This window comes from Nelumbo lutea, chromosome 1 (genome assembly GCF_056320005.1).
Source record: "Nelumbo lutea isolate HS-2025 chromosome 1, American lotus-T2T, whole genome shotgun sequence".
In the NCBI taxonomy this organism is placed as follows: Eukaryota; Viridiplantae; Streptophyta; class Magnoliopsida; order Proteales; family Nelumbonaceae; genus Nelumbo; species Nelumbo lutea.
Window position 1 is genome coordinate 160,426,070 of NC_142684.1, and position 27,894 is coordinate 160,453,963.

General features: G+C 36.8%; 2 protein-coding genes across 3 annotated transcripts in view; one reads left to right on the plus strand and one right to left on the minus strand.

Annotated features, from left to right (window-relative positions):
• LOC148878732 (COP1-interacting protein-like protein) overlaps nt 1–17,735 on the plus strand; it is a 28,878-nt gene extending 11,143 nt beyond the window's left edge. For both annotated transcript variants that reach the window (XM_088959419.1, XM_088959422.1), the window contains exons 8-14: nt 1,640–1,792; nt 1,944–2,182; nt 10,470–12,073; nt 12,878–13,837; nt 15,820–16,246; nt 17,244–17,306; nt 17,470–17,735. In XM_088959419.1, the coding sequence (XP_088815545.1) occupies nt 1,640–1,792; nt 1,944–2,182; nt 10,470–12,073; nt 12,878–13,837; nt 15,820–16,246; nt 17,244–17,306; nt 17,470–17,537 (3,514 nt within the window). In that variant the 3' untranslated portion in view covers nt 17,538–17,735. The remainder of the gene's footprint in view (nt 1–1,639; nt 1,793–1,943; nt 2,183–10,469; nt 12,074–12,877; nt 13,838–15,819; nt 16,247–17,243; nt 17,307–17,469) is intronic.
• A 7,178-nt stretch (nt 17,736–24,913) lies between these two features.
• Nucleotides 24,914–27,620, minus strand: LOC148878733 (Protein phosphatase 2C family protein). Its single transcript, XM_088959424.1, has 5 exons — nt 27,357–27,620; nt 26,592–26,861; nt 25,825–26,086; nt 25,559–25,707; nt 24,914–25,419 (listed from the first exon to the last, which is right to left on the minus strand). The coding sequence occupies exons 1-5, from the start codon at nt 27,387–27,389 to the stop codon at nt 25,282–25,284; spliced, it is 852 nt and encodes a 283-aa protein (XP_088815550.1). The 5' UTR covers nt 27,390–27,620; the 3' UTR covers nt 24,914–25,281.
• Between the last annotated feature and the right edge of the window lie 274 nt (nt 27,621–27,894).

The window sequence follows — 27,894 nt, forward strand, 5'->3', positions numbered from 1 at the left end:
ACAACATTTGAATACCTGAGCTACTTTTTTAAGGTACTAGTAAATGACTTAGACAAGCATGTGGCAATTATAATTTATACCTGTGTGTTTTGTTTGGGATCCTATCCATGTGGTAAGTTCAGAAGCATTTAGGCTGTATTTTTAACCAGTGCTATGCATCTTCATTCTTCTTAATATAAAAGATTTTTATTAAAAATAAAGAAAAATGAGATTCTTCTTAATATAAAAGGTTTCCTGTTTGGGAGGCTTACACCTCTTACTTCTAGGTAGTGGAATGCTTTGTGTCACACCTCTGTGTTTTAAAACATCGGTTTACATAAAAAATTCCATTTTTAGTATTAAATGCTGGTATCATTGTCAGTTCTTCATGAAGCGCCAAATTTGATGTTTCTATTATAAATGCCAACACCAATCCAATGCATGCATTTTTTAGTGGAAGTAGTTATTTGATGTGATGTTACAAGATAATTTCTCAAAAATTTGTATTGATAAACCCCAAACGTTTCTAGTAGAAACAGAAATGATACCAAAGACAACCTAAATTATCTTTGGTTTGTGTTTAAACAACACATTCTATCTAGAAAAATGGGACCCACACCAAGTTAACTGTATTTTGTTTAGGCTTATTTTTTTAATCTTTTTTGGGTTGGGTTTTTTATTTGAGATAGGAAAGTAAAATAGATTTGATCTATGATTGAATTTTATGAGATTTTTTATTTTTTTGATAAGTAGCTAGTTTTTTAATTTGAACTTAGAAACAACACTGTTTGCTGGAGTGGTACAAATGCCAGTCTGTGTATTTTTATTTTGAATTAATTAAAACTTATTTAGCTCCTTTTGTGAGTGGGAGGCATAGCCACATGTTTGAAAGAGGGTTTTGCTTTAAAAATAGGCATAGTTAATGACCCTGCCTACAAGGGGCAATTATATGCTTTGTTGTTTCTTTTTTTTTGGAATCCAGTATCCACATGGTAAGTCTTGATCCAAGACTGGTGCTTTTTTTTTTTAATTTTATTTAGGAGACTAATTTGGGCTTGATTTGTAATTATAGAACATGCTTTATCTAAAAGAATAGGACCTGCATCAATGTAACCTTTTCAAAGCCTTTGTTTTGGGTTCTTTATCTGAGTTAGGAAACTAAATTAGATTTGATTTGTGATTAAGGGATATGTACTAACTTTCTAATCCAAATTAGGCAATGCATGATTCTAAAGTTAGAGTGGAATCATGCTACTCTACATATATTTTTGTTTTGATTGTTCTTTTTTTTTTTGTTTTTGATCAGTAAAAGAGAATTTCATTAAGATGAGAAAAGAATACAGGTTATGAATTACAGATTATGAGTAGCCTCGGATACCCCACTAAAACTTAAGATGCTACCTATCACTTTTGTTTTTTCATCCTTCCGACCGAGCCCAAAAACACTTATCCTTGTTTTGAACTGAAATTTATTTAGCCACTTTTTCTGACTGTTTCTGGGTGAGAGGACTAGCCATGTCTTTTCCATCAGGCTTTGATATGCTACTCCTGAACTCTGTCTGCTATGTATATGAATTTGTTTGCTCATTATAATGACTCAACAACATTCAGCATTCAACATTCTGAGGAGGTTTATCCTATTTGATTTATATTTCATCAGAGTTCAACTCCTAAGAGTGCTGGAGACACGCAAATCTGTGCTGCAGAAAGAACAAGGAATGGCCTTTGCTCGAGCTGTTGCTGCAGGTTTTGACATGGATCACATGGCACCTTTGATATCATTTGCTGAGCGCTTTGGGGCTTCACGCTTGATGTGAGCATTATTTGATTACATTAGCCCTTTCTTTGGGATATTTGTAATGTAGGCTTCATTTGTGTAGCTGACTGACAACTGGTGGCAATCTTTTTTTTTTCTTGTTTTAGGAAATTTGTTATTATTGATATTTTTAATTTTTCTTGTGCAGGGAGGCATGCATAAGGTTTATGGACTTGTGGAAGGCAAAGCATGAAACTGGGCAGTGGCTTGAAATTGAAGCAACTGAAGCAATGTCTAGCCGATCAGACCTCTCTTGCATGAATGCTTCAGGCATTATGCTTTCCAGTGAGATTCATAAACAAAAGGAGCCCAAGGATGCATGGCCTGAATCCCATGGTGAAGCAAGCATAGAAAATAATGCAAAAGCAAGTAATGGAAGCACTGCAGGTACAAACTTGGTTAATAACATAGTTAAATTTCAGATAAAGGTAGTAAAAATATTATTTTCTTCCTCCCAAAGGGAAACAAATGCTACACTTCACAGTTGGTAATTGATAAGAAGATCAACAACTTTTCTGAGGTAGTGAACCGTAATTTAGCAACCTTAGTTATCATGTTCAAATTTCAAAAAGGAAACTATCAATCAGAGAAAAAAGGGTGAAGTTGGAACAGTGTGCATAAGGTTTTAACTCACAACTTCATACATGAAGAGTATCTCTATTTCAATAGAGATACTGAAATAGAAATAGATTGAAAAGAGTATCTCTATTTCAATCAATTATAAAAAAAAAAGAGTATCTCTATTTCAATGAGAGTCCATTTGAGTAAAAAAAAATTGTAGCCTTACCCTAAACCAGTTTCTGGAAAAGAATGTTGAAGGAAACTGGGGTTGTTATTTGGTTCTCATTTTCTTGGTAATTATTAACTCTATTGGTGAAAAAGAAGACAATATTGATTACCAGCAGCTTATCTTCTCAAAAATCATAATAGAAGACAAGATTAGATGTAGAATATGCTAAAAGTAGAAGGATAGAACATAAGTACAAGCTACCTAAAAAAGGGAGAAATCCCCTCCCCCTCCCAGAAAATAACACTCTGATCTCCCAACTCCTCTTGCTAATGAGTTTTCTCATCTATGCATCCAATTGATCAAAAATATCTCTCTGGATGCTGAAGATCTAGCCTCTCTAATGTGATGGTGGATGTGGTATGGCCCCTTGACACACTCTTCCAACCATCTGACAGCAACAACATTTCAACCACCCTCACTTCTACACGAGACAAACACAAGGAAGATATTCATCAAAGCCTCTGAAGCAATGGTAATGATTCCATGAATCAAGACTCCATTGCACTGGGTCCAGAAAATATCAATATAATCTCTCTTGCTCACCAAAAGTTCCTCTTATCCTATATGCTTCTGGGTTGTTGTTTTGTTTTCTAGAATATGTTTGTTTTAATGGTTCAGACCAGTCCTGTTTTGAGAGAGAGAGAGAGAGAGTACAAGGTCAAATATGTCCCTACTTAAGTATGGGACAAGTGAACTAAAAAAGTTAAAACAGAATTGCCACATAAAAGTCAACTCTAACACTCCCCCTCAAGCTGGAGAATATATGCCATATAATCCCAGCTTGTTACATATATAGTTCACTCTCCCTGAAATTAAACCTTTTGTAAACAAATCTGCCCATTGATCACCTAAACTCACATGTTCTATGCTTCTCTCTCCAGTAAGGACTTTTTCCCTCACAAAATGGCAATCAACCTCTATGTGTTTTGTTCTTTCATGGAAAACTGAATTAGATGAGATGTGGATTGCAGCTTGGTTGTCACAGTACAATCTCATAGGTCTGCTCATTGAGAATCCAACATCTTGTAGAAGATTTTTCAGCCATACTAACTCACATGTAGTGTGTGCCATGGCCTTGTATTCAGCTTCAACACTGCTCCTTGCCACAATAGTTTGCTTCTTACTCTTCCATGTCACTAGATTTCCTCCAAGAAAAGTGCAATAACCTTTAGTAGATTTCTTGTCAGACACCGAGCCTGCCCAATTTGCATTTGTATACCCAACTATCTCAAATCTTCCTTCTGGTTTCTACAATAACCCACGACCTGGAGCTCCCTTCAGGTACCGTACAATTCTAAGAATTGCATCCCATTGAGGTACTCAGGGATTTTGCATAAATTGGCTCACCACACTAACAACAAAGGAGATGTCTGGTCTTGTAATGGTCAAGTAGTTCAACTTCCCCACTAACCGTTTATATCTTCCAGGGTCATCAAATATTTCACTTGCATCACTGTTCAACTTAGCATTTGGTTCCATGGGTGTTTTAGCTAGTTTCGCACCTAACAGTCTCATTTCATCCAACAGATTAAGAACATATTTTCTTTGGCACAAGTTTACACCTTGTTTTGACCTGACAACTCCTATACCCAAGAAATGCTTCAATCTCCCAAGATCTCTTGTTTGAAAATGGTCTTGCAGAAAAGCCTTTAGTTTGTCAATCCCTAATTTGTCATTGCCAATTATGACTATATCATCCACATAAACTACTAATAAAATCTTTCTGGCTTCAGAATCATAGCTGAACATCGAGTGGTCAACTTGACATTATTTTATTCGAAAATTTTTCACCACTTCACTAAATTTCCCAAACCAAGCACGAGGAGATTGTTTCAGCCCATAAGTTGCCTTTTTTAGTCTACACACCTTCCCTTCCTCCCCTTGAGCAACAAACTCTGGTGGTTGCTCCATATATACCTCCTCCACAAGGTCACCATGGAGGAAGGCATTTTTAATGTCAAGCTGAAGCAAAGCTCCTTCTCCATTGCTTGACGCCACCCGGGTGAAGTAAGGGCCTCCTGGACATCCTTGGGTATAGATATAGAGGACAACAGAGAAACAAACTAGTGATGTGAAGTGGAAAGGTGAGAGGCAGAAATATAATTGGAAATGGGATGTAGGGTACAACTACGTTTACTTTTTCGTAAAGCAATGGGAAGATCAGGTTCAGAAGGTTCTGGGACAGAAGCAACAACATGATCCACGGACAAGGTAGAAGCCGGATGAGGTGTCGATGTCTGTTGATGAGTATTCACGTGCCGGATCGGTGGTCGTTCAGTAGGAACTTGCACTAGAGGAGGTGAAGGTTCAGACATAACAGGGACAACCAGAACGGGATCACCAACTGGAAGAGGAAGAGGGATCAATGGTGGAGAGGACGGTACATAAGGCCCCGAGAAGAACAGTACGCACCCAAAGAAGGTGATATCAGGGCAGACAAATGACTTCCAAGTGATAAGATTGTAAAACTTATACCCTTTCTGGGTCCAAGAATAGCCAAGAAAGACACACTTAATAGAGCGTGCATCCAACTTGTCTAAACCGGGACTCAAATTGTGAACAAAGCACACACACCCAAAGACCCAGGGAGTTAATGAGAAGGGAGACAAAGTGGGGAACAAAATAGAAAAGGGAAACCGATCGTGAAAGATGAAGGAGGGCATCCAATTAATAGCAAGCAGTAAGCACAACGCCACTCCAAAAATGTTTGGGAACATTCATATGATGAAGAATAGATCGAGCAATTTCAAGAAAATGATGATTCTTTCGTTCAGCCACGCCATTTTGTTGAGGGGTGGATGCACACGAAGTCTGATGAATGATGCCATGTTGTTCCAAATATTGTTGAAAGGAAGTAAGAAACGACCATTATCTGAACGAAGAACTTTTATTGGAACACCAAATCACATACGTATTTCAGCATGAAATTTTTGAAAGATAGAAAATAATTCACTCATTTCTTTTATTAAATAAATCCATGTCATCCTTGAACAATCATCAATAAAAATGACAAAATACTTGTAACCATTATTGGACTCAATTTTAATCGGACCCCAAATATATGAATGGATTAAAGCAAAATGACTCAACATACAACTATCAACCTTAGGACTGAAGGAAACTTGACGATATTTCCCATACTGACACAACTCCCACTATAAAGAAGACAAATGACTCAAAGAAGGAACTAGTAGCTTGAGTGCCTTGAGAGATGGATGTCCCAACTGACAATGCCATTGGAGAGGAGTTAAGGGAGCTTGAAGTGCAACTGAAGTCTGAAGATCCACCACCATCAAGACAATACAATCCACTAGCCTATGCCCTCTGCCAATCTTCTTCCTCATCTTAAGATCCTGAAAAACACAAGATGAAGGGTAAAATGTAATAGAGTAATTAAGGGCCTTAGTTAATTTACTAACTGACATGAGGTTGAATGGAAGTTTAGGCACATATAGAATAGATGATAAAGAAAGAGATGCAATGTCAACATTACCAACACCACAAATAGGGGAAGAAGAACCATTGGTCAAGGTAACAGTTTGTGACGTGGAAGTTTTAGAGAGGGAAGAAAATACACCTGGAGTCCCAGTCATGTGATCAGAGGCTCCAGAATCAATAATCCAATGATAAGGTTTCGATGCCAGATAGGCCATATTTGAGTGTGCAAGAGTGGCAGTGGTATGTTGTGAAGTGGACCTAAAGGAACATCTCATACTCATCTCGTGGTATACTCATCATCTCCTTCCTGGAAGCAGATGTAGACATGGAAGGTGTTTGATCTGTCTGTTGGTTATCACTCACATCACCCCCACTAGCAACCACATGATTAGCCCATGTAGATCATAACAGAAATTAACTGGATGTTCTTCCCTACCACAATGTGTGCATTTCCTAGCAGTGTTGCCTCTTCCTTTACCAAGACCTCCCCTTGAGTCACGACCACTTCCACCACCACGACCTCCTTGAAATCCATGCCCTCCCCCTCTATTACCATGTCCACCTCCTCTCGCTACAACGAATACTGATCTGTTAGACGTGGTATTCTTTGTGGGTCCCAATAAAATCCTATGAAATCGAGCAAATACTTCCTCGAGTGTAAAAAGGGCAAAACTTCCTGATATTTGTGCTCTAACTGGTTCATACTTTGATATCAGCGCCTCTAATAACCTAGTTACATCCAATTGCTCCCTTTGTTGCTGAATTTTAACATCTGGAGTTAGGGGATGATAAACATTGAGTTCATTTCTGAGGTCTCATACTGGCATAATACTCTTCTAGGGTTTGATTTCCTTGTTGCAAATTGAAATACTCTTGATAGAGCTGATATACTCTCGTAGTATTATCCTGTCCAGAATAAAGTTTCTTGGCATGTTCCCATATTTCCTTGGTTGTATCTAAGAACATAAAGTTGACACTTATCTTGGGTTCCATACTGTTCCACAACCATGTCATGATTTGGGCATCTTCTTGTTCCTAATCATCAAACCTTGGAGATTCAGCTAATGGTTTATCTTCCTTCACATGTTTCACTTTCCTCTTCGCCTTGAGAAAAACTTCCACTAACTTGGCCCATGGCACATAATTTTCACTATTAAGCTTAATTGATGTCATCTGCACACCTAGATAGTCTGAGGGGATCATCACACCAGATTTCTGATCACTACCACCTTCTCCAGTTGCTGCCATCATGTTCCCCAATACAATTTCTAATTCTGAATCATCAACCACTAAAAAAATTCTGCTGTCAAGTCAACACTACAGCAGTCTCCACATCACTTGCAGCAATCTCTCAACCAGTCAACAAAAAAGAGCTTGATGTAAACCACCACACATTCGGCCACTCTTTCAGCCCCTAATTTTTTTTTTCACACCACTACTGATAACCTACCACCATGACTGTTACTCAAACAACCACCAAGAATCCTCTTGAAACTGCTCAATAGAGAGTCTGGAACATCACAAACACCACCACACAACCACTAGGGCTGTCACTTATGGTGACAGAAGTGTTAGAACTATTAACCTAGGGCTGCCGCACCTTTCTAATACCTGTAATGAAGATTGCGGCAGTCCTGGATTAACAAAAAAAACTTGCTGTAGCCACCTACCTGTACACCTTAGATCGTGCAGCCCAAAAAATAAGAAAAGAAGAATAAGAGGAGATCGCAGATCCAGATACTTGAAACCATGACCTTCTCCTTTATTTAGTGCTTTGATACCATGTTTTAATGGTTCAGACCAGTCCTGTTCTGAGAGAGTGTTAGAACTATTAACCTAGGGCTGCCGCACCTTTCTAATACATGTAATGAAGATTGCGGCAGTCCTGGATTAACAAAAAAAACTTGCTGTAGCCACCTACCTGTACACCTTAGATCGTGCAGCCCAAAAAATAAGAAAAGAAGAATAAGAGGAGATCGCAGATCCAGATACTTGAAACCATGACCTTCTCCTTTATTTAGTGCTTTGATACCATGTTTTAATGGTTCAGACCAGTCCTGTTCTGAGAGAGAGAGAGAAAGGCGAAGAAGAAGAAGAAGAAGCTGTCGAACTAGAGAGATTAACCCTACTAGTCGACCATAATCTCTATTATAATATAATTAGAGTAAAAGGTCAAGAAGAAGAAGAAGTTGTCGAACTAGAGAGATTAACCCTACTAGTGAACCATAATCTCTTACAATATAATTAGAGTAAAAGGTCAAATATGCCCCTACTTAAGTATGGGACAAGTGAACTAAAAAAGTTAAAACAGAATTGCCACATCATTACATAACTTAAAATATAATGAAAAGACTAATCTACCCTTACTCGACCAACTCTAACAATGTTAATATGTCCTATGCATTTCTTTGCTTGTTGGAAGGAAAACAAAAAACTGTATTGACCATTTTCTCCAAATTAGAAATGATCAAGAAATTCTTCACTGTACTTTGTAGTTTCTCAAGATCTCAGAGCTTTGCTAGTTGCCTACCTGCGTGGTGTAGAGGTCTTGCAGTAGTTCAAAGGGGGGGGGGAGTTTCCAATTAGCATAGGCCAAAAAAACCAGTTTACAATTTCCTTTATGTTAGAGTTCTCAAATATATACAATTTTTTTGCCAGTTCATTATCAGTAACAATCATACACAAAGTAATTGTGCCAAGCACCAGTTTTGCTAGGCCCACCCTTGCAAATGAACTCATTTCAATAGGCTAGGTCCTGTCGCAGGTCTGTGTATCCAATAGAAGGTTTCTCTTAGTTCCATTGCCAGTTGTGTGACCTCCCTCATGATATAGCTGTATGTTCGGGCACCGATTGCTTATTTTTTTATACCAGCCTGTTGCTTGCCGCCATCTTTTGAGTCCTAGACTGCTATATTTCTGTAGTTTAGGGATGATTACACAACTTCTGTCCTTGCATTTGACCTAGTTCAACCCATTTAGAGTCACCATGTCATATGGGTCAACAGAATAATGTCATGATTTTTTTTTCTCCTTTTTGGTCAGTAACAAACTAACGGTCAAAACTTTTATTAAGTGTTGTAAAAGAATGATGTGCAAGAGTTGGTTTCATGCTTAATACCCCTTTGATAGGCTAGCCCCTGCTACATATCATCCTTATTCCATTTCAAATGGTGTTTATTACATTCTTCTTTCCTCAGAGGCAATCCCCAATATAAGCATGGTTCTGTTTACTCCCTCTTTTGCGAAAGTATCAGTGATGCTATTAGTTGGTTTGTGTTTCTACTGACATTGCAGCTCTTATCTCCTCAGAACTCTGATAGATTTTTTGCTTCCCTCAAGATATATCTGTATTTCTTTGTTTTCTTTACAGTGAAATAAAGTTCATTAAAAGAAAGAAAAATACAAGCAATGTACAAGGCTTTGTGGTTCAAGCATCCAATATAAAACACCATAAAACCCACTAATAATATAAATAAGACACTAAACAGATCCCAAATGCCAATGATCATATCCATCTGGCTTCCACCTAATTACTGGAATTACCACTCCAAGAGGCAGTGCTGTTTTTAAGCCATCCCAGTCCAGCATTAAGTTCGTGAAGTTCAGTGATTTAGACAATCTTAAGCGTTGTGATACTGCTAGTAGTTCAGCTCTTGTAGAATGCCCATATCCTACAGCTTAAGAGAATAATCTGTAATTATACCATGACAAATTCCTAAATGCTTCTCTAATTCCTGACATCCTTGGATTCCCTCAACCTAACATCAAAGTTTATGAGATTCTAGGCTAGTCGCTTGGTGGGGACCAACTTGGCAGTATTTGTGTGCTATCCAATGAGGAGGATGCAACAATCTACCATCCTCTTACAATATCATCTGTAGTATGAGGATCAAAGATGGGCATAGATTTCACCCAATGTGCTACCCTTATAAAAATGGCTTCTAAGAGGTCCTGGGTCTTATTTTTTAACATTCTTGTATATCTCTCTTCTTAATCTGTCCCCAGAACCAGAATTGCTTCCCTTACTTTTTTCCATAAGATGTTGCCCCTTTTCTTAGGAGGGGAAAAGAAAAGAGGCTTGAAAGAGGTTTCTCATTTCTGATGGAGTTCACCTGCATCCAAATAATGAGAATTAAAAATCCCAAATTCCAAATATGTACAAGAGATTAGCAAATGAAATGCAGCTTCACAACTTACCATGCATAAGAAACACATGAAGCAAGAGGTGCTAAGTTGCCAATATTGCATCATAAGCATTTCTGAAAACTCCTATTCCTGAATTCCTGGGATTGCCCAAACAGTTTTGAGAATAGTATTTTTATCATTCTTAAAATTCCTGTCATATTTATTTTAAAATTTCCATACACCATAAGTTCATTTTTATTGTATTATTCATCTACTGTCATGTCCTTGACATTTACTTAGTTGAAATTTCATCTTTACCAGATAAGAGGCTTTCCATGGATCCTCAAGTACCACCAGGTCACCATGAATATTTTCAAGGTCAATTTCAGCATCCCATGTTTCCTCAGTGGCCTATTCATTCTCCACCTGGTGCACCACCAGTCTTTCAACCGTATCCTGTGCAAGGTATGCCTTACTATCATCCAGGAAGTGGCCCATTTTTTCAGCCATATCCTCCATTAGAAGATCCTAGATTCAGTGCTGCACAAAGGATCCAGAAAAGGCATTCCATGGATAGTAAAGATAGCAACACTGAGTCAGAGAATTTAGAGACGGGTGCCTCCAATACAAGATTACAGGGTGATTTGGAGAAAGAAGTTTCACTAGGTCGGGAACCACGGAAAAAGACTGGTCGATCAGGTAAAAAGAAATCGGGCATGGTTGTCATCCGGAACATCAATTATATCACTTCAAAAAGACAAAACACATCAGGCAGCGAATCAGAGTCAGCTTCTGACCCTGAAACTGATGAAGAAGGTGAGGGTTTGAATGCTGATGCTCTAGAAATGAAGCATAAGAACTCTGTAAGATCTTCAACATGTAAAGGAAGCCATGCAAAGTCTGGTGATACCTGGAATTCATATCACAGGGATGACGCAACTTATGGACAGGAGATAGATGGAGGAAACTGGCAAGCATTTCAGAATTGTTTGTTGAGAGAAGATGAAAATGCACATAGGGTTGATAGGGGCATGTTTTCTATGGAAAAAGAAACTCAAGTGAAGAGACGAAAAAGTACAGGAGGTGGAGATCCTATAGTTCCTCATGGACAAGATCTTGGTGAATTACAGGGGCGACTCACTGAATTTGACACAATTAATGGCAAGTTAAAACGCATGTTAAAGGCATCAAATGATGAATCAGTGATTTCTCAAGGAGGTTTTCATTCTGGTGCTGGTAGAGAATCCAGTGAAGGTCAGGCAGACATACAGTTAATGGAAATAGAAGGTGGAAGGGGAAGATATAGAAGGCCCACGAATGATGATTTTATGATTTATGGACGAGAAAATCATTCTGGTGCTGCAAGTTCTCTTTCAGATCCTCTTGTTGGAAATGGGTTTGAGTGTGCTGCCGTCAAGAATATGGACAATGGTTCATCACATGATATAACTGATGAATCCTTTATAATTCCTGTGAGGGCAATCTCACAGGAACAGGTCGGAACTGATAGCAGAGAGGCTATTGATATGGATTCTGAGCTCCCATCAGGACTTCAGAAGACAGAAAATACATCCACTAGGACTAGAAGCCAGCTCAGCTATGAGCCAGATGATTTGAGTTTGATGCCAGAGCGTGCAACAGAGAGGCAATCCATTGGTTATGACCCTGCAGTAGACTATGAAATCCAGGCTCGTGCTGAAGATGGTATTACTGTCGAGACTCAGGACAAGGAAGACATTAATACTAGTGTTAAGGGAGGGTTGAAGAAGTCGAAAGTTGTTAAAGATAGTTTGCAGAAGAGAAAGAATGAGACAGCAGTAAGGAAAGGGAAGCCTACGAAATCAAGTCCTTTAACTGAAGCACAAGCACGGGCTGAGAGGCTAAGGGCCTATAAAACCGATCTTCAGAAATTGAAGAAGGAGAAGGTACTTCCTAATTCCTATTAGTTCCCCTAACACTTAGTTCCACCTTGTAAACAACTATTTGTGCAAGAGTACTCAACTAAATCTTGGTATAACATATATATTTTATGACCTGGACTGCCTAAGTTTGATCATAAGTTCATAACAGGAATCCCTCTTGGGTTAGTTTTAGCCTTTGACTTGAGTTGCATAAAAGCCAGCAGAACTATTCCATTCAAGTGATTTGTCATTAAACCGCATCATCTGAGTAGGCGGCTTCATTAACATAACAGCAAGGGATTAGATTGTTAGTTTTCTTAAGAATTTAGTAGAATAGGAGTTTCTGTGTAAAACTAGAAATGGAAAAAAGGAAGTGTTTTGTATCTTGACTTGTATGGAGAGAAGAGAGCTTATGCATGGTAATATTAGGAGTGCAACTTGGGCGGACATGGGTTTGCATTTGTTAAATTTTGAAAGGGTCTGGCCTGAGTGCCCAGGTCTGATGCAATGGGATATTTCTCGAATCAGGTACCCAATTTTCACCCTTAAGTAATGTAGTTGTATGCTCAGATGAAAAATCTAGCTGTGAAATTTTAATGCAATATTTATTACCACATTTATTAATATATTTTTATCATGGTTTGTCTCTCTAATGACAAAACAAAGTTGGAGTGGGACAATCTCTTAACTGGGTCAATCTCCAGTTAAGTTTTTAAAATTTTGGATTTACCGGTTTGAATTGCTTGTTTTTTACTTTTTCTCATTCACGGTCATTATTGTCAGCTAGTTTGATTCCATGACTTACATATTCTGCAATTTTGTTGTCAGGAAGAGGAAGAGAGAAAGCGACTGGAAGCTTTGAAAAGAGAACGGCAAAAGAGAATTGCAGCAAGAAACAATTCTGGTCCTACACAATCTCCATTGTCCTCCCAGCAAACCAGATCACGGTTGCCAACGAAACTTTCCCCCAGTTCTCATAAGGGATCAAAGTTCAGTGATTCAGAACCTGGACAATTGTCACCTCTACAAAGGTTTCCTATTAGAACTGCTTCTTTGGGATCCAGTGACTCTCTTAAAACTACTAAAACCAGACTGAGCGGTGGTGGTGGCCATCTAGGGGGAAATGGTTTAAGCCGGTCAGTTTCATCATTACCTGAGTTAAAGAAAGAGAATGGCAGCACACCTGAACCGAAGGCAACCTCAACACGAATCAGAAGATTATCTGAACCCAAAACAAGTAGCAGCACTCGTGTTTCTTCAGTAAAGTCGCAAAGTGCTGAACCAGTGTTAAAGCGAAAATTATTTGATGAGCCAGAGATTAAAAAGATTTCTGCAATTATGAACCATGACAGAACTAAAGCTGCAACTCTTCCAGGGCTGAAAATAAGAACACCAAGAAGGCCTGCAGCGATGGTACAGAACAAAGTAGTGACAAAAGATATGGAGCAGAAAACAAATGGAAGCAAGATTATGGGATCTTCGGAAAGTGTCAAACTGAAAAGGAGTAATGATAAAGCTGTAGATAATATCAATGGTGATGACAACCCAATTATTGAGAAAACTGTTGTGATGCTTGAGCCTGAGATGCCCCCAGATCCTACTGGACAGGTACCCGAGGAAAAGATGGAGATGAAAAAGGGATCATATGGTGAAAATATAGCTACAGAGAAGACTGAGGTGGTTTCAGAATATGCAGCTATTCGAGCACCGCCTTCACCGCGTACCATGGATGAAGCTGATTGTAGTTATAGTCAATGCCGATTAAATGAACAACCCAGTTCTGATGAGGTAAGGTCATAAGTTCTTTATTTGTTCATTAAATAAACTTGATTTCTCTAGTGGGAAAAAGTAAACATTTCTTTATAACTTTGAAGGGCTTTCCTCTTTGGTTCATATCCTAGGATTGAAATCATAACCTTAAAGAATGCTAAGTTCCATTAATTATCAAAAAAAAAAAAGAATGCTAAGTTTCATTTATGAGTCTTATTATTATTTCCAAGTTGGAACCAGAATTGTTCTTTCACTGATATTATAATGTTCATAATAGCAAAGGAGATGATTTCCAGCATCCTGGCATTAACTCAACTATTTGGGTTGGCTAAATGAAACCTCATCCAATCTAGAATTCTTTCTGCTTTTATGTGTTTCACATACATAATAAAAAAATATAAGTTGCACTTTTCAAATGTGTATCAAAGCAAAAAAAAAAGTTCATCTTACAAAAGTTGGTGGAATTTCACATACAGGCTCTGTTGAGTTTTGGCATGAAAGGTAGTAGCAAAGATGTGATTTATGCCCTTTATATCATTATCATCATATGGCAGACACAGTATGGACCACACTTCTAGTTTAGGTTAAAGAAGGTTAGCATTATAGGACTTTCTGCACTTGTTTTCTTGGTTATATTTTGACTTCTTGATGCTATTATAGGCTAGGACTTGATATATTTAATATAGATTTATTGTAGTAATAGGCTGCATAAATTAGGTTTCTGTTTGGAGTAATTGTGAACAAAATAGGCCTAGAGTTGGGGCTCATCTAATTGGTTATGGGTACTGAGAAGTTTGAGCCAGTAAGATGCAAGAGTTGAAGATTGAAACCCAGAATTTTTATCTGGAGAATAGAGAAACTATTAAGAAAAGCTAGAGGTTATAACAAGATATAATAGTTACAGGATCCTTAAGCATTTGCTTCAGCTGGAACTGGAGTCTCAGCAGTCGTTAATTTTCTTTCTGAAGTAGAACTACGAGCATTACTTCTCTTAAACTTAGGCATGTGGTCCCACCACATATGAAAGCCTTGGGAGGTTTTTTCTTTCATTCATAGTGTGCCGACTGTCAGCTGCAAGAGATCAGAAACTACAGTTATAAAAAGGACATAACCCAATGTGGGTCCCAGTATTTGGGATCTTGGGAGGGGTGGACTGAAATTGGAACTAACCTTTGGCATTTTTTATCACAAAGTGGCCGCTCTTAGACTCAAACCTACATGCTACATCTTCGTGCTTGTCAACCTGAGATTTTACCATTATACTAAGCAATTGATATTAGGTCCCAAATAGCCCAAAATAGTTTGTTTTGGCTAGCCTAAAAATGGATTGGCGAAACAGGATTCATGTAGCTGACCCCATATAGTTGGGATAAGCCATGGATGATGATGATGAGAGAATTAAATCACCAAATACCCAATTTAATAACTAAAAAAAATCTTAGAACTACACATAAAAATTGGATTTCTAAATTGGAATTGGGTTGAAGCAGTCCTAGGAATCTTGGCAAAACATTCCAAGATCTGAATCTTGTATGGGAAGTGCATCGCCACATTTACCCTGGTTAAAACCTTCCTAAGGGTGATGCACTATTTAGGGATCATAAACAGGCTTTGTGGGCTCATTAAGAGTGATGAAGGTTGACTTCCTATCATTTGTACACATAATAAAATAATTCTAGCAAGTTGTGACATATGCAACCATCTAAGTGCTGTTGAACCTCAATTTTCTAATAAATCCTTATCAATGCATTTGCATTAAGCACATGTTCATCTGTCAACATGCCAGTCTCAACCCAAAAGTCTTTTGGATTTAATTTTTATCTTCTGATAACCATAGGAGATGTCCTATCTGTAAGTGGAAGGATATTTCTATAGTTTTCTTTGTTTGAGAACTGCTAAACCTAGTAATCAACACAAATTTCTAATTCCCTTGGCAGACATGATTAGCTTGAGATGGGATGAAATCATTATCTGATTCTTATACTTGTTTTTGAGGCCAGGTGACAACAGGCAATGCAATGGAGGCAAAGGAGGAATTGTTGAAGTTTTCAAGTCTGACAATTTCCGAGAAACCATATCAAGCCCCACATGCTCGGGCGTCATCCATGTCATCCATGGATGGTTCTTATACAAGAAATTTAGAATATACCAATAGAACCCCAACAAATTCAGAAGTAGCAGTAACAGGCACAGAGACTGTCAAGGTACATGTACGTGATTTTACAAACCCAGATTCTTCAGACCAAATTTCAGAAGCCTTAGAGAAGCCTCAGGTAAAGGAATCCTCAAAAGGGTTTAGAAGGCTGTTGAAGTTTGGCAGGAAGCACCATAGTTCCACTACTGCTGAGTGTAACAATGAATCAGATAAGTTGAGCATTGATGGCTCAGTTGCTGATGGTCATGCCGCAGGCAATGTTTCTAATGAGGGTATGTGCATCTGACATTCTCTGTAATAGTTCATTAGTCCCTAAAGTATTAAAAGTTGATATCTGTTATTTTGTGCTTTAGGGTTTTAGTTTCTACTGTTTTATGTCTTCATTACAAGTCAAAGAAGAAAGTCACTCTGATATGGTCAAATGACAAGCATAGATGATTTTAACTTGAGCCGTAAAGCCCATCCATATAAACCATTAATTTAGATGGCGTTTCAGCACTGTTCCAGTGGAGATTTTGACATTACATATGATCATTGAATGTTCACCCTTAACCCATCAAAATCAATGTGCAAAGTAGTTTACTTGTGAATCATTCTTTCTGTTTATGTATAAAAAAAATCCATCTTTCTGTTTTCTACTTAACTAGGCCAATATGGTGGAAGACTAAATTAAAATGGAGGTCAGTGAAAGTTTTAATTGAAAAATCTTGCTAAATTGGCCTGCAGTAGCCAGGTTGGTTAATAAGATATTAATATTAGCCTTTATTCTATCATCTTCACTGTTGAGGCATTGACAGCTTTTGAAGACCAACAAACTCCATTATGTGGAAAGATTTTATATAGAAAGAGGTTTTGCATTATAATTAAACATCTGATGGAATTATCTTCTATATGTAAAAGCCTTTATGTTCTAACCCATAACCATATTTCAACATTCTGGAGTTGAACTTTGAGTAATTCCTATATCTTTGCTATGTGTTAAAGTTTTAAAGCTGATTTTGACAGCTGGCTTGTAAACGTCAAGTAAAGTTCTTAACTTCATGTAAGAATTTGAATTTAAAACCATCATAGTCTATCATTGATTGACGGACTCGTTTTGTGAAGAAAACAAGTTACTAAAACTGTATCAGCAAAAATTGTACTGCCCTGCAAGGATGATTTCAAAGCTTGACTTAGGACCAAGACTAGCATTCTGAAAGTTGCTAACTTTAAGTCACCGCTATAGTCACAAGCTAATAAGCTGTTTCTTTTATTTGTTGATATCATCAGTTCATACATTGAAGAATCTAATCTCTCAAGACGAGACCCCTACCGCAAGTACTCCACAGAAGGGTGAGAACTCTTTAGCAAACTTATATATACATTAATTCTCTGATTTTTTTTCCATTTATCATTTTTTATTTATTTATTTTTGCGTTTATGTGCTATCATGCTATGCCATTCCAAGTTGAAACGAATATAGGAATAGGCTCAAGGACTTTGTTTCTTTGTACAGCTTCTCGTTCTTTTTCTTTGTTATCACCTTTCCGCAAGACCAGTGAAAAGAAACTGACAGCAGCATGACAATGAGGGTGCCTTGAAGTATCATCGTCAGGGGGCAATCATGTGTGTTTATTTTGGGCTTTTTTTTTACAATTACAAATATTGTGATTTGATTGATTTTGCATGTGTCTAAATGTTACAGAAAAAAGCTCTTCTTGTTTGCCAAATTGCTGTAAAAGTTGTGCATTGTTCATTCAGTTCCATGCTTAGTGCTTAAAATGTGTGTTTCTTTATTTGTTTCTTTTTTAACCCAAAACAGCAGCACTCTGCATTCGCAGTCGTTTTCATGATCTCTATCTACGTTATCATTACAATAGCAGTTCATTCTATTAATTGATGAGCACCATTTTTAATTTGGCATTTTAAAACCATAGACATGTGATGGGTTTGTGTCATGGTCATAATAAAGTGTAAAATATCGGTAGTGCGGAGCATATCAAAGGTAAATGGATGTGTATCACAAATTTGCAAGAACTTTGATATGCATAGACATGGTTGAAAGATTAGGTGAACGGTGAACTCACAAAAATCCTTTGATTAAATAGCAACATTGAATTTAAGGCCCAAATTATTATAAATAAGGTACAAGCACAAATATGATGTTTAAGTGTGAATTATCAGGAATATATTTGGGATTCTGAGAAATGGTACAAGTTAAGAATTGAGATATGAATGTTATATTTTATGAAATCAAAATAAATATTGTTAAGATTTAAAATACTAATTTTTAATGGTTTATTAATTATTTTTAACTTTTAAAAATCTAGTTGGTGGTTTGGTATTAAGAAATACTACTTTCGGTGATTAATAAACTCTTTTTCTCATAATTTTATGATTGGTATGGTGCTAACAAAATAAATTGAGAACTGATTGAAAAAGTCATAATTTAAAACCATTGTTTTAACATTTTAAATTAGAGGCGTGTTGGGAAACCATGCAGATCATTGGAAGATTGTAATCAGAAATCAAATTACTTGGGTTATAATATGTTATTCAAGAAGTGAAAGACTGGGAGTTTTAGGGGGAATTCACCAATGCGATGCAAAATGATGATGATTATAAAAAGTTCTTGAATTTTCTTTTTGTTTTGAGAGGCAAAAATAAGTTGGTTTTGTTTTAAAAAAAAAAAAAAAGCAAATTTTGTGGCATAGAAAATGTATGGTTTGTGGCACATGATATTAAATAACTTGATTAAAATATGCCTTTGAAATCAGAAATTCATGAACCTGTTGTTTTTTTAACTCCAAAATTTATTCCCAGAGGAGGGGTGGCCACCGAAATTTCATTAATGTTGAAATAAAGAGCCTATGAGGGGAGAACATAAAAACCTTACCCCTCTAAAAATCTATACAAGATAGGACCCAGTTCATAAAGTTTGTAAAAAAGAAGTGTATGGGACATATAAGAAGGCAAAACAAAAATACATAGACAATTATCAACATGTTTTTTTCTTTTTTTTAGTTGAGGAACAATCTGTTTTCAAAGCAAATGGTTTTGATTTTTTTTTAGAACCAGCAACAGAAAAAAAAAAAAACAATTCATGATATATATCCGATTAGCCCCCCTATTTGTTTTTTAAGAAAATTCTAAAACAAGTTTTTGGCTTGAGAAATTGGGTGCAATTTACAATTGGGTTCTCAATGGTAATAATTTTTGGGGTGATGTGCACATATGTACATCTATATTTATACTACTATTAAAAGTATAGATGGGGTCTAAGATTTTCAAACTTTTTCTTTACCCTTATCTTTGAAATTAGCCCTACAAAAATAAATGTGATAAAAGGAATTATTTTATTAATGATGAAAATAGAATGTAAAATTTAAAATTGATTTAGCATTTCAAGTCAAATAGGTCAACCTATGGTCTCAATTAAATAATAAAATTTAAAAAATATACAAATACAAAATAATATATAAAAATTTTGTAGAAAACTTTGACGCATCTCTATATGGCTATTGTATTAAACAAAATAAGCATGATAAATATCTAACTACAGAAATTTAATAATTTTGAGAATAGATAGAAATAAAAATAGAAAAAAAAAATATAGTAACTATGTAGAAAAATTTAGGCACATCTCTAATATTATCTATTCATTATATTAAACAAAAATATGTATGATAAATAAGAAGTATTTATCAATGGTAGAAATGTAGTGCAAAATTTAAGACTAACCCAAAAATGAAGCCATTTTCCATCTAGGTGGTGGATTATCAAATTCAACTATCTAGATCAAATGGAGTAAAATATATATTAATACAAAATATAGAAGCATATTGAAAATTTTATATGAAAATTTGTTCATGCCGCTAATATTATAAACAAAATAGTGTGATAAAGAAATATTTTTATTAATGATGAAAATGAAATACAAAATTTAAAAGATATAGAAAAATGAAACCATTTTTCCATTTAGGTGGTAAATCATTGATTCAACCATCTTGGTCAAATGGGTCAACCTAGGATGCCATAATTAAAAAATAAAAATTAAAAGCAAATAAAATACAACAATTGTAAAAAACTTAGACACATATTCGATATTATACATTCATCACATTAAAAAAAAATGTGATAAACAGGAACTGTTTTTATTAGTGATAAAATTGGAATACAAAATTTAAAACTTTTTGGAACCAAAAGCAACTTTTCCAAGTGGTAGGTCAATGGTTCAACCTTTTGGTTAAGCAGGTTGTATGATGTCATAATTAAAAAATTAAAAAAATGCAAAAAAGATAAAAATATAAAAATGTTAGAAAGAAATATAGAAATTTTGTTGAAAAAGTTTAGCACAATTCTAATTTTATGTATTCATAATTAAAAAAAAAAAGTGTAATAAATGAGAATTATTGTTATTAATGATGAAATGACTAAAAATACAAAAAAAATAAAAAAAAATGCATACAAAAATGGACCAAGCAAAGAAGCTTCAGAAGATCCAAATGCAAAGAAGAAGAAGATCCGCATCGAAAGAGATTCCGGGACAGTCAAAAGAGGCAAATCATATTCAAAAGCAACCAAGAGGATAATAGAAAATGTATGCAAAATAGGTTTTAGTGAATTTGAAGAGGTCGAGCATTCATTAAGGGAAGAAAACATGGCGGTTAATCACAGAAGGCCACATGTACTTGGGGGCAATTATCTGATGGCCCACCTCACCAAAGTCTTTAGCTAAGATCTTGTTTGGTGATGCTCTGGGCAGGCTTTGGAAATTTAACAGCACATACCCTCCACTGTCTTTTAGTTGTTCAAACATGGAAGACGTTAAAACTTTCACCCTGATACGGTAACCCGGCTATATCATATCAGTACTTTAAACCTTGTCAAATTGTGTTCGATTCTTCGGCCAATAAAATACACTCCAACGCCCTACTAACATCATCTGACACCACACATCTTACCCTGAAATTGGTGGACCTGTGATATATGATGTCAGATGATGTTGATAGGGTGTTGGAACGTATTTTATTGGCCAGTGATCTGGAATCTGTCAAATTATGATTATTCTAATAATAAAGAAGCAATGAAGTCAATTCGAATTTCCTATTAATCTTTTCCCCCTTTACTCTCTACTAGTCCACTCAAATAAGGCCACCTGTCCCTATCTGTCCAACCTCACAATTCTCCAACAAAGATTAACCCTCCGTATTTAAGGCAGTCTTCTCTCTCTCTCCAACTTTGGACATTTCGAATTTCGAAAGAGAAAACGTAATTCTCGGCAGAATCTCGTCGCAAAAAGAAATTCTTCCTCTTTTTTCCTCAACTCATTTATTACTTCGCAGACCGAAACAGAGAAAGTCTGAGAAAACAAGGAGAGCCCGGTGACAGAAACTCGCTGGCTTTCCTACACGCGCTGCCGGATAAAACAAAACCCACCCACTGTCCTGGTTGTCTTGTTAGCTTATGTTTTTCCGTTGACATCATTTGCACGCATATAGAAATACATCGCCGACCACCGGCAATCATTTTTGCCCGGCCGCCAGTGGCCGGGAGGTTCGGAGCGTACTGGCCGCTTATTGCCGCTCAAGAGCATTCACAGGTGGTTGTTAATCACCACCGTAATCTGTTTTCATTTTTTTCTCACTCCATTGTTATTTTCTTTTGTTTTTTCAAATATTTAATACATTTATTTGTTGAAATGGGTGATAAGCCACCCTTATTTGGCCTCTCGAAGGCCCCCTGCATCTTTAGTTTTTGTCGCTCTGTCGAGCGAATGATTTTTTGACGCGGGTAAAGAAGGTGATGAAATGCGGGTTGGATCGGGTCTATTTACATACATGGCATGCCATCATTCTGCCCCAAAGTCAAACAAGGATTAATTCGTTGAAACGGAATTGGACCTCTGGAAAGAAGCAAAAGAGTAGATGAATTCGATGCAATCTTCTATGGATTCCGACCGGTGAGAATCAAACGATGTAGCCAACGGCCTCGACCTTGAGTTGGACGAGGAGACCTTGGAGGAAGACCTCCTCCCCCTCGTAGATATCCTTTGAAAAACTCTTGCCAACTTATCCCCAAGACTCCTCAGAAATATCACCGGTGAAAATCCTGGGCTCTTGGGTAGTCGAAAACTGTAAGTTCCAGCGTTGTCCCTATTTACGGCAACTCTTTTACTGCTGCTCTGCTTTAACAATACCGTCGGTCTCCCCTTGATATCTGTATGAGCAAAGTTACCTAAATCACTTGGTTTCCTAGACTTCCTCGGATGTAGAAACAATACACAAGTGGAGAGAGAGAGAGAGAGGTTTGAGAGGGGAGAGGAGAAGAGATGGGTTGCAGTGGAGAGGAGAAATGTGAATGGGGGAGGGATAGTCGGAGAGAGAGAGAGAGAATTACGTTTTCTCTTTTGGAATTCGAATGTCCAATGTTGGAGAGAAAGAGAAGACTGCCTATCTTGTTTAGTTAACGAGGGTTAATGGAGGGTTAACATTTGTTAAAGAATTGTTGGGAGGTTGGACAGGTGGCCTGATTTGAGTGGATTAGTAGAGAGGAGAGGAGGAAAAGGTTAATAGGAAATCCGAATTAGAATGAAGCACATTGGTTTTACCGTCTATTGGTATATCCAAATCCAACTTTTTTTTTTGAAGGAAGCCCTTAGGCAAATCATTCATTGCACTTGAAGGAATTCTGGAGTGATATGTCCAATTCCAACTATTAAATGTCGAACAAGACTAGGGTGGCAATTTTAAGCCAATCCGCTAAACCCACCCAACCCACTCATTATCTAATCCACTCAACCCATGTATTTGCTTGACGAGTTGTCTGATCAACCCATCACCCAATCCATTCATTTAAATGGGTTGGGTTGTAGATAACCATTGGATTAATCATTATAATATAAGTATTAATTTCTTAGTTTTTTTTTAATTTTTTTTACTTGAATTAAATAATTTATAATTAATACATTAATTTTTTATTAATTATTGACTAAATTTAGTTTTGTCTTGAATCAATACATTTCACCCAACATAAATCCAAATCAATATGACCCGAGTTTGGACCAGTTTAATATGGTTTGACCCGATCCAGCATATACTGATCTGGGTCAACTCGAATCCGAAATAAATCCCGGGGGGATGGTTCGGTGCCACTTGCTCTGGTTGATTTGGGCCGTCTGGCCCAACCAATATTCACACAGTCCGCTGGATCTACGTCAACCCGAATCCGAACAGTTTGGGCTGGATGATCTGGGTCAACCAATATTTAAAATTTATTTTTTAAATCTATAAATATAAGATTAATGGGTTTGAACAAATTGAATTGGGTTAAAGCGGATTTGGATTAAACCCAACCCATTTAATTTTATATAATTAGATTGAAAGGTTAGATGGATTGGGTTGAAACTCAACCCAACCCAACCCGTACAATTGCCACCCCTAATCATGACCATCCATTTAATAGCACCAACATCTAATATTGATGTGCCCCCATGCTCAACCATTACTCACTTCAATGGGTTCCTTATCTGTTGGATCAATGGATTTGGTTCATTTTTAGAATAGAAGTTATTCACGGATACTTTTGGGTATTTATTAAAATACACATCTGAATAATGCACTATGCACAATGTGGGTAGAGTGGTAATTTTATACTTTTTACTTGCCATTAAAAATGCAGAATGGGGATTCCTTGGGGGCATCTAAAGGAGAGGTTTTAGATAATTTTCCAAAGGCAAAGTCAGAAAAGGAGCATTTTCTGTCTTGTTGATTGTATTTCTATCTGCTGTCTTCATTAGGGTGTGCAGCATTCACACTTTTCCAAAATGAGATGTGCCTAATTCAGACTTATTCTTTCCCTTGAAAAAACTATTTGAAAAGGTAAAAAACAAAGTGAATACATAGTGCAAAATAGGTGGATGCCTTAATCTGACTGCTACCTTTTTAAAATCTAGTTCTCAAGAAAAACGCCTTTTTAAGAAAATAAAGACTTTCTTTTATTTGCACTTATACAAAAGCATGGGAGTACAGATGAGATGAGCTAAATGTAAATTCTGATTTCTTTTTGTTTTAAATTTTACTTTGTAGTGTAAATGAAGTAATATGAATCCCGAAGCTAAGCATGAGAAAATTCAAAGCAAAAGTCAACAAATTAAATTGTATTGCATGCAAACGGAGCGTTGACTTTCTTATTTTCTTAGCAACCAAGGGCCTTCTAAAACGATTAGGGGTTAAGTACTGCTTATGAAAAATCTAAAGAATAAAAAATTGCAAAAGATCAACGTTATGAGCAATCTAGGGCTTCATGGTCTATCTTGAGATCTAGACCAGTAAAAGAAGCTTAGAAAGCAACCTTCTTTTTTCTTTTCTTCTCTTTAACAGAAAGTGTAGTTAGATCAAATAATTACATGACTGTCAATATTTTCTTTCTTTACCAGAAGAAATATGTCGTGTTCATTTTCTCTGGTGTTAACATGTTCTGCAAGGGAGTGTTTAGACTCAGTTTCTTAATATAACAGAAATGAATTGCTTGTGGGTAAATTTAAATAGCTTCTTGTAGTTTTTTTTTTTATTTTTATAAATTAAAAAACACAATATTTTGAGAGGGTTGAGAAGTAAAGGAGTTGACAGGGAAGAGAGAGAGAGAGATGAGACCCAAAATCAGTTCATTATCTTTATGGGTCCAGTCCACTATGGATTTGTTTTTGGTCTTGACAAGCCAATACCCATTATGAAAAGGTTACCATATAAAGTCAAGACTGGGGAAGGAAAAGAAGATGCTATTGCTGGGCATTATTGACAAAAAAGGTCAAGATATTAAAAATTCAATGAATATGTCAACTTTACCCTGTTTCATTTTTCCTTTTTTTGTTTTTTTTTGGAGGGGGGGGGGTAAGTTGTTTCGTTCTTGAATTTGTGCTCGTCTCTCCTAAGACCTCATCTCCCCAAGGGGGAAAAGAATAAATAGATAAATAAAATGGAAAAAAAAAATAGAATGGTTCACATTAGGAATGTAAGCTGCCAAACATTTTCTAGGCTCTATTAATTCATTCACCAAGTAAAAACTTAGCCGGGCTGGATTATAGTGCCGGAGACAAACCAACCTTCCACATACCCTTGGTGGAATGAATATGACAGATAGGCTTATTGGGTCATATCTCTTCATCAACTGCAGACAGATAAATCTGACGAGGCTTTCTTTTGTATGCAGATCCTGGGTTGCATTTAACAACTTAAGAAGCTAGTTTCTCTTCTCTTTGAGGGTAATATTCAGTGTATTGTTTATGAGAATACTTCTAAGCTCAAATAAAGGAACTCTGGTGTTTAGATCAATCAAAACGAATAACTATACATGAAATTTGGCTTTTGCTCATTCTCATTAAAGCCTCTTTTGCCAACCATTCAGCAGCTTGTTGTGCATTTTCTATGTGCCTGATGAGATCTACAGCTTCCTGATTCCTCATTACCTACAAATATACCATGGAGAAATAGTCCTTGAACAATGCTTCTATATGTTGAAAGAAAAGGAGATGTTATGTCACACTAAGAACTTAATGAACTTCTGTTTTACTATAATCTGGGATGAAGTATGAGGATGTTATGTACCTCCCATATGCCATTGCTTCCCAGGATGATGAACTCTGTATCAGAGTCAATCCTCACAACACCAACAGCTGGTTCAGAGCTTTTAGAAGGCTTACTACTTCCAATTCCCAATTCGCATGCCAATATGCGCACCTTTGGCATAAGGGCACCTGTTCAAATATCAGGACGGCAGCAGCAACAACATTTGTCAATGTCTGTGGGCTTATCTAAAGTCGAGCGAAAACCGGGTAAAGACCCAGGGTATTAAAGCATACATAAGGGCATACCCGTAATGAGACTCGGGGACCAATGTCTCCAATACCCACGTTGGTGCTTTTTGTTTATTTGATTAGCCAAACCATCTCTACATACAACAGCTCTGTAGTCACCCATGTTTCCTATCACAACCTTCTCTCCATTTATCACAATGGCAGATGCTGAACCATCTTTCCTCAATCTCCTATTTCCTTTGTCTCCTCCATGCATCTTCAATCTTGTATAAAGATGTGCCTTCCTCATTGTCTCTTTACTCTTCCTTCTAATATGAGACTGGAAAATACCAAAGTCATAAAATTATTTAAAGCTAAGCTAATAGTCATATACATAAGCACGAAGTACCATCTGGATTTTATTTGTTTTTGTCATTTGTAGTCCTATAGCTAAATCATGTGAAAGGTAACAAAAGGCTATCAATGGTGAGAAATGAACACCATAGAGTGATGTCAATGTAAAAGGGATGCCTCATCTCCTGAATTTGAGCTTCATATCTTGACTATGTAAACATCAACAATGGTTGTATGACAAGTACTGTTTTAAATTCAGAATGAATCGAGGATTTTGAGGATTGTAGACCCACTTGGATGGGAAAGATACTGAACAGCATGACTTTACAGTGAAATATAAATTCCTAGTTTAGTGCCAAGTGCCAACACTATCCAATCATTTTAATTTTAGGACATGGAGTCCTAAACTGAAGCACATCTGCATGTGGGGGGGATTAGAATCCATTAATATTAGTTATGAGAGGAATGATAATTTACTTGACAAGGATTACCTCTTTGAGCTTCTTATCAAACAGCTGAGATTGCAAATATTTAGTGACCCCATCTCCCACTTCAGCATCAAAGACTCCAAACACCCACACTTCTAGATTATTCACTTGCTCTCTCCTGACCACAACTCTGTCCAATCCGGAGTTGTCTGATCCAAGTTTCTCCGACCTATCATCATTGATAACATGAATCCCATGCGAGACAGGATTCATCCATGAGACTCGTTTGCTGCCCTCAGAATTTCCTTTGAGAAATCGTCTAAGCCGGAATGCCTAGACAATAAAACAAGCATAGTCTATCACAATCCAGTTATGTATACATAATTCAAAGCTACCCATTTTGGGATACTTAGGTCCATTCCTGCAACTAAGTCTAACTCTTTACCCTTCATGGACCGTACAGCAGCATACAGACATGAATACCTGCATGAGTTTGAGCTTTTATAAAGAATCTGCAAGCATCCGTGCATGTAATAGAGGAAACAACTATCACATAAGTCATGGAGAATGTCTACCAACAAGATAACCTAGCAGGGCATTCCTGTCCTCTGCAGGAATATAAAATAAAGTAATTCTGGATTGATCACTGATCAGTTCTGGTATTTCTCTTCCATTTAATAATGGATTTGAAGATGCGTACAATAGAGAACTAGTACATCAGAATTTTCAGAGAGATCAATTAATAAATCAAAGTTCATTCATAGAGAAATAAAGGAAATTGACAGAGAGAATAATCAATAGTTTTATCATGAAGGAAAACACCATTACCTTGAGCTTTCGAGTAAAATCCTTCAATCCCATCACTAAGGGCGTTGCAGAGCTTCAAGTCTGTCAGGAAGATTGACCCGAACTGGCGCAAAACTTTATGGGGTTCTGACGTTGAAGGTAAAAAAGGGTTCGGAAGGAGTAAAACTATGGAAAAGCCTAGAGATTTGAAACACTTTTGCTTTTTCTCAATTCTCATAGCTGTTCAAGTCAAGATGAACTCTGAAGAATGAAAAACCGTCTCCGCCCTTCCGTTATTAATGGGTCACTTATTAATGGTGGTGGCAGTGATTTATTAGCCATAACCCATAAATAACCTCCATTAGCGATAAAATTCGGAAATCAAACACAAAACGGTCGACTTTTGGTCTGTGTGAACAAATCACGAATTAAGCATGATACTAGTCCATTTGCACGGATTCTCAGAATTTTTAGGCGTTTGGTTGGTGTAACTGTGCTACCGTGGCCTTTGCTTTATTTTAGGCTCATTTGCTAAACACCTCTATAGTTTCGTGGGTTTACTAAAACATCCTCTATACTT

Bases quoted from the DNA above. Each gene is read 5' to 3' on its own strand.
- LOC148878733 (XM_088959424.1), bottom strand. From the start codon at position 27,389: ATGGGATTGAAGGATTTTACTCGAAAGCTCAAG. The intron at 26,087-26,591 runs GTAATCCTTGTC...GGTATTTTCCAG, and splicing joins TTGATAAGAAGCTCAAAGAG to TCTCATATTAGAAGGAAGAG. The intron at 25,708-25,824 runs GTATGCCCTTAT...ATATTTGAACAG, and splicing joins GTCCCCGAGTCTCATTACGG to GTGCCCTTATGCCAAAGGTG.